This window comes from Rhipicephalus sanguineus, chromosome 1 (assembly GCF_013339695.2).
Source record: "Rhipicephalus sanguineus isolate Rsan-2018 chromosome 1, BIME_Rsan_1.4, whole genome shotgun sequence".
Lineage (NCBI taxonomy): Eukaryota > Metazoa > Arthropoda > Arachnida > Ixodida > Ixodidae > Rhipicephalus > Rhipicephalus sanguineus.
The window spans coordinates 219,349,586-219,359,878 of NC_051176.1; the positions used below are offsets into that span (position 1 = coordinate 219,349,586).

At 44.1% G+C, this 10,293-nt stretch overlaps 1 protein-coding gene across 2 annotated transcripts in view; it reads right to left on the bottom strand.

Moving 5' to 3' along the window:
- Positions 1-10,102, bottom strand: part of LOC119372300 (apoptotic chromatin condensation inducer in the nucleus) — an 84,698-nt gene extending 74,596 nt beyond the window's left edge. For both annotated transcript variants that reach the window (XR_005179511.2, XM_037642775.2), the window contains exons 1-4: positions 9,848-10,102; positions 9,254-9,299; positions 9,161-9,180; positions 8,107-8,212 (exon numbers count right to left, since the gene is read on the bottom strand). Coding sequence is in view for 1 of the 2 variants with exons in the window: in XM_037642775.2 (XP_037498703.1) it covers positions 8,107-8,212; positions 9,161-9,180; positions 9,254-9,299; positions 9,848-9,985 (310 nt within the window). In the remaining variant the exon portion in view is untranslated. The remainder of the gene's footprint in view (positions 1-8,106; positions 8,213-9,160; positions 9,181-9,253; positions 9,300-9,847) is intronic.
- Between the last annotated feature and the right edge of the window lie 191 nt (positions 10,103-10,293).

Sequence of the window (10,293 nt, forward strand, 5' to 3'; positions counted from 1 at the left end):
GCTTCATCCTGCACCTAGTGTCCACATTTGTTTCCTAGTGCATTTACCAGCTGATGCACTAGCTTGCTCACACTTTTTGAGCTCTTTACATGCAAGAGGTACGCAAATATTTGGAACTCTACATTAACAAATTCAATGTCTTGCAACTAAGTTCATTTCTGGTGCAGTTTAGTAGCATTGAAACTTGGCAAAGTTTGGAAGGTAATACCCCTGTCACACGGGGCAACTTAAGTGCACTTTCAGGGAGTGACACTCGCTGCAAAGTGCACTTGCCGGCGAGTGCGTTCGTCGAACTCGCTTCGCTGTGACAAAGTGCCTAGCCTCGGTTGCAGTGGCTCGAGAATAGACAAGGTATTATCCGGAGCCGAGGTTCGCAGCAATTTTTAAACTATCGTTTCCGTTATTAGGAATATTTTCATGCATTAAAACATACTATACCGCAAAAAACTGCACTGCTGTTCTCGCTCTCAGGCAGTTTACAGCACGACCGCCAGGGGCATGCCCAGCACACGCCGTGCAATGGGCGCAGCCGCCGCGTTTATACGTAAAGCTTATTTTAAGGGCTGCTTATAGCTGTAACACATTATTAAACAAATATCTGTCGTGCCACTTGAGTACCCATCACCATTGTCATCATTTCCGGAGTACACTTCCCTTTCTCGTGTAGCAGTGCACTGCCAAAGTGACATTCTGGGGGTGTAAGTGCACTCACTCAAGTTTGCTAGTGTGACCGGGGTATAAGGAGGCAAGGTAAAGATGGGATGAGCAAATTGGATTATGCTATTCTGAATTTGAAATTTCAAGCAGAGCTTCTATTGTGTAGCTTTTTTTGGTGCAAAAAAAGAATTAAATTTTAACGAGGCTATGGGAAGCACATACATGTGGTAAGCATCAGTACTGTTTATAAAGAAGATTTAGCTGCAGGCTCGGGTCCCGATTACAAGAATCCCCCCCCCCCTTTTTTTTGCCTTCAAGGTTCGATTAGCTACCGAATAAAAACCACAGTGAAAATCCAATGATGCAATGTACACATATGTTGAGCAACCTCTCTAGTATGCCCGCCTACCGCATGAGGTCGCAGCTCTCAGTTCTAAGTGCGCAGTGGGCATGTAGACATGTCTCTGATAATAATAGTCTTCCGTCAAGTGCGAAGTGCATGCTGCATACCTGCCAAGTTTGGAGAAACGGAATCCGGGAGATTTACTCAGCGGGGGGGGGGGGGGGTATAAAATATTTCGACCGCGGGAGGAGGGGGTATAAAGTATGCCGACCGCGGGGGGAGGCAATAGCAATTATACTGCGATAGCAATTATACGTACATTAGGCAGTTTTAGAACAGCGTACGCAAAGCTTTGCGCTGGCTTTTAGCGCAACTGCGCCTGCGCGTGCGTCGTACGCTAAGCGCTTGCGGGCTCCCGGTAAATGACGGAAATAGCGGGCCGCAAACGATATAACGCTAACTTAGCGTACGCAATTCTAAAACTGCCTAGTGTCAGCGGGATTTTGCGGTCGCCGCTGATCTGTACAGAGTCCAAACCGATAACATCGCTTACGCATCGTCTGTTTCATGTGGGAGTAAATGCGCGCTAGCGCTAGGGACGAACGCGGTTCAAGCAGAGATGAAACGACCCGGCCGTCACCGTCGCGCGAAGGGCACATGCGATAACATCGCTCCGCGTGCGAGGCCTGTCGTCGCTTGCTTACCAGTTATTTCGTCGGGCAAGGGCCCATAAGGGGCACCGTTGAGACGGGGACGGTCGCGAGCGCTGGCGAACGCGCTATCTCGACAGACATCGGCTACCCTTTTAAGTGCTGGACTGCGGCGCAAAGTGCACAGCTACTTCATGCGCAATGAAACTGAGTTGAACCTTTCTACCATCGTTAAAAAGAAGAAGAATCCTTTCTACTACGTGGCCAGACAACTTTGCTCATGTGGCCAGACAAAGCACTGGACGCGCGGAGCAAAACTGGATTTCCGGGAGATTTCTCTATGACCCGTACAACCGGGAGAAACGTTCAAAATCCGGGAGTCTCCCGGGTAATCCGGGAGACTTGGCAGGTATGATGCTGCAATTCAGTTTCTGCATACTGAGGGGTGCAGTGCAGCTGAAATTCATTGATGAATGAGTAATGCGTATGGCACAACTTTCATGAGTGACAGGAAGGTGCAGCAGTGGTGCAGGGAATTTGAAGTAGAACGCACAGACGTTCAAGATGCAGGTGAACAGGAAAGGAAGATTGTGTGAACCAGTGATCTTGTTCAGCAAGTAGATCAGAGGATTCCAGCAAATCATCAGGTCACAGTTTCTGTGCTGAGATATTCATTTCCTCAAACTTCGCAGTCAGCTCTCTATACCATCGTGGTGAGAGACTCCAGTACCACAAACTCTGTATGAGGTGGCTTTCCAGGACACTGACCAGCCGTCGCAAAATGCAGTGAATGGGCGCCGCCTTAACGTTTCTCCAGTACTACACGATGAAGAAGAAGAACGTAAACTTTATTGCAGAATCGATAAGATTCGAGTCTGGCGTCTTTTTAGTGGGTCTGGGCACCCGCCGCGGACGCGGTTCCAAGGCCTTGTCTCGAAGCTACTTCCTTGGCTCGCTGGACAGCCCAGAGTTGTGCTGTCAAGTTCGAGCTATAGTCGGATACAACTTTAGAAGGTAGCGGCATTTCTTCCTCAAAAGCGGATGAACACCAGCCTGCACCAATAGGTGCGCACTCGGGAGTGACGTCATGAGCAGGACGGCTGGTGGCTCCGCCTTCGGAGAACATCGCCGCGTGCACAAGTGGGACTATTTCTTTAGTCGCAGAGGCGATTGGCTGCCGCGCTTCGGTCGTATGGGCAGGGCCTCTCCTGTCTTCTTAAGTTGTATCCGACTATAAGTAATGTGGTCTTCCAATGCGAGTGGAGGCTGGCGGTGGAAGAGACGGAGGGATCGGCACTGTCTGAATTGTCTATTAAGCCCTGACACTCCGTGGCAACCTCGCCACATGATCTGCATCTGTTTGTAGGGAGAAAATGATTTGCCTGCTACAAATAGTTCATGAATGAGACTAGTTCCAAACTCCAGTGTTAATTGCCCATTGGAATAAAAGCTGGCAGGTAAGCCTTCCATCTTTGCATGAAAACATGATTCATCAATATATTTGTGTTTTTCACCAATCTGACAAAACATACAGTGACAGTAGGGCTCAGCACTGCACTTGAAACATTATAATGTTCCAACTACTATACATGAGTGCAACATGTTGCCACACAGCATGAAAGGTAACTCCTGCTGTACAGGAGTTGCCACAGGGCAGGAACAGCATCTTGGAAACTACCTGGCATCTCGCCTTGGTAGTACGTAAGAAAAAACTAACAGGAAGCTGTCAGTGTTAAGTCAGTGCCCTTAAAGTAGCTTAAATTTTACTGCAAGTCTGCTTAGAGCATGCAGGCTTGCTGACGTGTGAAAGAGGAGCCTGGCTGCAATAGGTGCCTCATACATGACACATTCCAGTAGTTTGCATACTTGGATAGCCATCATAGATTACTTCTGCTTAGTGTGGCTAGCATGTCAGCTCATACCATCAGTGGAAGGCAGGACACTGCCCTGGCTAGCCAACTTCGCTTAGTCATTTTTGCAGCTGATCAATTTCTCTAGAGACCTCTCATGCACGTGCCATCAATGTGCCTGAGGTGCGGGCAGGTGTGTAAACACAAGATTAAGAGAACACATTACCAGCTTAAAAGGACGCCCTAGCACACATCTGTCCTTTCACTGTAACAAATATGAGTGCACTTCCAGCCTAGATACACTGTAACTCTTTTTACACATCATAACCAAACATCTAGAGAAACTGTTGAGGCGTTTTTCATTTCACAGCACAGAGATGATTGCCAAGTCATCCTTCAATTGCCCTATCAGACAAAGAGATATCCCTACTTTTTGCTTTTTTGTGATAGTCTTTTCATGTGGTTTCGCTATGTGCGCTGATGTGGTACCAGAAGTGCTTTGCGCAGCTCTATACGGATAAAAAGTCTGAGTTTTCTGATAATAAAATCAGTTAGAAAGCGCCTGTCCTGTGTGTAGTCTCTATTTCGTCCCTGTTTTCTTCACGCTTCTTAAACATCCACATAAAACTCTGTAAAGTTAAGCAGAGAAGCCAAGTAAGCAGCTGAAACCTATGCTGTGCTAGTTTCAGCACTGCTGAGTGCCACAACTCAAATTACTGCTCTTCATATTCAATTATACGAAAATGGTCTCGCTCTAAAGTTTGCAGTACTTTAGACAATTGGACTTGTGGTTAAGGACAGCGATTTGTTGCTTTGCTTATCAGGGAGTTGTACACTAAAAGTTCCTTCAACACTGCCTTGTTTTCAATGTAATCCAGTGGCAAAATGGCCATAGCAAGCACGCTATGGCTAAAATATATTACATTTAATTAGCATTTACTTATTTTCAAAATAAATTAATATATGTTGATAGCAGCAGTGAAGCATCAACGAAAATGCTGATGCAAAAGGTAGTTGCACCATCTGTCACTAGGCAAAAGCCATTACTGCAGAGAGGTTCAGCTTTGAGGTACATGCTGCACAGTTCAGAATGAACACCAACCATTTTTTCAAGGAGGCAAATTTTGTGTCCAAATTTTAGGTGGATTTATGCGTTCCAACTCCTCTATATGTATGTGCATGCATGTGTTTCTATATACATACAAAATTAAACTTTGGGGTGGGAGGGGGGCATTCAAACCCACAATGCTCCCCTAGCTATGCCAATGCTCCTGTTATCGTCATCTAGAGAAATCTTACGCAATTGCCAATTTTCTCCAGAAACAATGTGCTATCCCAAGTCCTATAACATGTGAAATATGCCTTTTGAGATGGTCACGAGATCAGCAAAGAAGAGATTTCTTTTCCATGTAAGTGAGCATAAAGTGTGGTATAGCTGGCCATACTTACTTAGCAGGTTCCACTTTTAAACAGTGCTTTGGTATCATGGCATTACCATGGTTCATCACTGTGCTATTAAAAGCAATAAAAATGCTTGCAACTTATTGGTAGGAGCCTTGAACCAGAGAATATTTTGGGTTATTGTGTGCTAAAACAGCAATCTGACTACGAGGCGTGCTGTAGTGAGGGACTGTGGTTTAATTTTGACCACCTGGGGTTGACACATTGAAAGCCCTGTGCAGCATGTTTTTAGATTCCATCCCTACTGGAATGCAGCCATTGTGGCCATGACTGAACTCATGACCTTGAGCTCAGCAGTGCAACACCAAAGACTAGTTGCAACAACTACAAGGCAGCTTTCCTGCACAACAAAAACTCATGCGCAATGACAGCGCGTCCTGTCCTCACTACACTGTTACGTGCAGTGTAGTGTTTTCCCATGTATGGCCATGACCGGGTTAAAGGGGCGTATTTCCACCCTTCATTGTGCATTCATGCAAAATGGCTGTGCCTCCCGTCCTTGCTACACTGCACGTAACAATTCTAGCATGGAGGGGAGGCACCGACATTGTGCATGAATTTTCGTTGTGGAGAAAAGCTGCCTTGCAGTTTTTTGCAACTCGTCTATGGCCGCTGAGCCGCTATTGTAGGGTAACTTGATTTTAAGCGAACTTCCACATTTTTATCTCTGACATTGTTCAGAAATCATAGGCTTAAGCTACGAGTTGGCTCTAAGATTGTAAGCCTCTGCTTAACCAGCTTCCACTGCTTCAGGGCACAGTGGTCTCAGTGGTAAGCCCTCATGTAATATGAAAAATAAGTTACACAATAAAGTTGAGAATTACACCATAAAATGCAATTGTAGCTGCAGTTTCCAAAGCATTAAGTTAGCACAGTTTACATAGTGCAGAATACATCACGTCTGTTATACACGACAAATAGGATACCATTTTGGTTACACTATACAGCTAAATCTTTAGCGCAAAACGAGCACGGCGGACAAAGAAACGACGAAGACAGCGCCTGTCTTCGTCGTTTCTTTGTCCGCCGTGCTCGTTTTGCGCTAAAGATTTAGTATTATGGAATACCAACTAGCCCGCTCTCACACCTTGCTACACTATACAGGGTGTTTAGCTAACTTCTGCAGTGATGGAAGTGCTGCTCCAAAAGAGAAATGCTCCAAAGTGTAATATTTGTTATTAACTGCTCCGAAATGCCGTTCAGAAACTGAAAACAATGAACTTTAAACCGTGTGGCCATCCAGCGAGCCTAAACGAAACCAAAAACAAGCTGTATAGTATGCTAGCATGCAGCTTGTATACTAGCTGCATACTAGCATACTGACAATGCCACAAGTACTGGCACTATATATATCTGATTTAGCTGTATTTTTGTATCTGAAAAGCAGACTATTTTGGTGAAATGTATGAGAGACTAGTTCAATATCATACTGATTACTAGCTTCTGCTGTGACGACTTTGATGTGTGACTGATTACATTTACTTATCTATCAGCTTTGACCTCATTTATGCCACAAGAACTGGCATTTTAAGTGTATAGCTCATTTAGCTGTTTTTTTTTTTAAATTTTCAATGCTGGCTATTTTGGTGAAATATGAAAATAACATATTGCTATGATCTTGTACCGATTTTAAACTGCTGCTTTGGCGATAGTTACATGTAATTGTAGCTACTTTTATAATCTTGTGTTCAGCCTTATCGCTTTTTATATCATTTCTGCCACAAATACTGGTATTTTAAATATATGTATCATGATACTTAGTGTTCAATGACCATCCATCAGTGTAATTATTTGTTTCTTGCAATTTGCAGTGATTATTGTCTGTGCAATACTTTTAACAATAAATATTAATATTTATGATATGCTTAAATGATGCTATCAACTCCAGGAGTCGCTTGGAATATTTCACCATCTGCTACGAAAACACCAGTTGCTGGTCCAAACTAGCATTTCTTCTGCTCCAAAATATGCTCCAAAACGCGAAATGTTGTTTTCATCACTGCTCCTGCAAAGCTATCCGTGGTTTGAGAATGCAGATAATCTGGTGTTACTAAATGCAGCCCTTGTAGACCTTTTATCTTTTCATTAGATTGACAATAATTAATGACACAGCTTATGAAGTATTGCTTTAAACATGAAATCTTCAATGGAGAGGATGCAAAACCCATGAATATAGATAACATGTGCAAGTATACTGATCAAGGGTCTGTATCTGAGCAAAGTGGTTAGGCAACATCTTTGAGGGCATACAGTGCAGCAGATAGAGGACGGACAGACAGTGCGCTTGTGTGTCCCTTTTCTATTTGCTGTGTTGTATTGCGCTGTACAAGCCCAAAGATCCAAATATAGTTTCTTCCTAGGAAGATAGCTGCTGCGATTAAAAATTTTCCAGGCTGCAAATAGGTACCTGTGTGTCGACATTAGTGCCCTCAAACAGGCTACCAACTAATCATGTATACTGCATGCAAACAAAACGAATGAACAGGCTGCAAGCAAATATGAATGGCAGCTGCTAAAAACCTCACCCTTTACACAATCTGTCAACAGGAAAGATGCTGAAAGCTTTGAGGATTGCCATGCATTACTGATGTTGTATCTCAAGGCTTCGTTCGTTTCACTACATCAGTACTCGAGCTGTCTCGCCAAAAGTGGAAGCCAGTGCAATAGACTGTCATCCATCACTGTTACCAAGAGCAATTGATGCATTCACTCTGCATGCAGCGTTGATCATTTGTCAGTGGTATGTTGAGGGCACTAATGTCACTGCATACTAATTGCCTAGCCACATGGTGCTTTTTCAACTATCGTGTGCTTTCCATGCAGTGCAAAAGAAAATGTTAACCACAGGAGCAATTTGAACATTTCTCAATACGCAGTACAACTTCTTTATTGGAAAACCTTGAATTTAAAGAAATACTCTAAAGTTTAATTAAATAATGTTAACTAAACATGTGAAAAATACAAGAGGACAGTAAACAGTACTTAGGTAATTGAATTCTCATATCATACGCGCATACATGTAATTCTAAAGGCTTGATATGAATTCACTGACATCCATGAAAATTACATTTCGTAGTAAGCAAGAGCAAGCTCACTCCTCGTGCAGCTGCAGTGTAACCAATGAAACAATGCACATTCTGCTTACGCATTTCGGCCAGTCTACGCTCTTTAAGTTGCATGGCATATGTTTGTTGTTGTGCCGCCAAGTACTGCCTGACGAAGTCATTCTGTCCAGTCAGCTCATCTTGGAGCTGCAAAAAGTGCCATGAAAAAATGAATGTGCACATAAACACAAGATTAAGGCAGTAGACGAATGTGCAAATCTGCTGGCAGGTATAAAATGTATACCGCTAATGCAAGTTTAGGTCAGAGAACCAAAATATGAATGATATAGGCGGGTCATGTTTTCGTGCTCTGTCCTTGTCTTTTCTTAGCAGTAAACATGTCGTGCAGTGAATGCTAATTATGCCAAATTCGTGTTGTGCTCAGCTAGCAGGCTCCTCCACATAACTGCACTACCACGAATATGCTGTATCTTACCATGTGAGAGAAAAGCAGCCAATATGTGCTTTACTTCCACCTTTGTGCCTAGCCTGTAACTGGTTCAAACATGAGCATTATCATCTCAGTTGTAGCATTTATTTCAGCCATGCAAGAAAGCCTGCTTGCAGAATTTCTCATATCCATTGGTATAAAGTCAAGTTTAAAATTAGGGGTCCTATGGCACGCTTATACAATGGCATGAAAGCAGGCAGTGCTTGGCAAGAGCTTGATCTACATGAAGCTACTGCAAATGTTCACTTCTGCATTTGACTGTACATGATGTGACCATTAAAGACAACACACTGGAGCACTATGCCCTCTTTTTGTCACACTACTGGTGGTAAGCTGATATAATTATGTTTTTTTACTGTGCACCACTGGAAACCGTCACTGCAAGCCATGTTTGCTGATTAACTGTTGTTCTACAGATACTGCAGCTTTAAATATTTTAGGAACCTCGTTGAATACATATCCCACTGCCTCACTACCATTGCTGCCCAAGATGAGGCCCGACACAAGATTTCTCATCTCTGTCTCAGAGATGAGAAATCATTTTTTTTTTTTTGTTGCGCTGTACCTACGTTATTTAATATGAACTAACTTGGCAAATCAAGCTGTTGTAACATGCAATTGGAATGTAAAATTTGTTCACTTACGTCAAGGTTGGGCACCCGATCTGTAAGAGAAGGATATGTTAATGTGCATAATACATCAAGTAGAGTTATGTTGCCGAGGCACATATAACTCACCTTCAGCCTTCACAGACTCCTCGTGTAGTTTCTCTATCTTAAGTTGCTGTGAAAAGAAACAATAGGTACGTTCAATTCGTATATGCAGTGTATGCGCACATTTAATTTATCTCTAGTAATGCCCACAGATACAGCCTAACACTTTCGCCTCTACCAGGTGTTACGGCAACCGATCCATCTTAAGGGATGGTTAAATAATCCATTACCGATATCTAAGTGATTATGGAAATGCCAGCGAGCCTACGACTTCCAAAAAAGCATCTACACGTATTTATTATCTTCGACTGACAGTCGAGCCTCAAGCAAGTGCGAGCGCAATAACATAGCCAAAACTAAACCGAGTTACGTTATGAAGAGGCGCCGTGTGTTTGTTTACAGAGGCTCACTGCACGTGCTTCTGGGAGTTTGTGATATTACGGTGAAGGTGGCGAGTCGCTGAACGCCAGAAGAGCCGCAGTAACGACTGCAGCAGACACACTGCCTCGCGTTTGATCACTCGCAGCAACGGCGTTGCTTTCGTCGGCCCAAGCTTCGTGTTCACTGGTTTCTGCGCGCACGGGAGCCAGCCTCACTGACCAATACTACACAGCTTACCAGCTTCAACCGCTCAACGAGTTCCTTCTTGCTTCCACTTTTCGGTAGTCCCCGCTTCTCGAGCGCCGATCTGAGGTCGACGACGCGCAACGAATGTAGAGCTTTGCCATCCAGTGCAGCTTCAGATTTATCCGCCATTTTTCGCCGTTGCTGCCTCGGCCCCACTGAGGCCTGGCCCAGAGCCGATTTATGCTGCGGCCAATTCGTTGTTTTGGGCGTCGCTGAAAGCGCTGCTGTATAGCATTGCAAGCCTGTACGGACTGTTACCACGGCCTCGAGGAACGTGTTAATGTATCGATCGTTGTGTTTCTGCGTTCTCGTATCCTAAACGGTCGTAATACGGCGTTGTACTTTTGAGTTATCTGTTTCTGATGTGAACTACAAGTCACAAGCGAGCAGCCGTCTGCTAGCGACGTCTGGCGAAAAGGCGGAGTCGACAGAGTGGT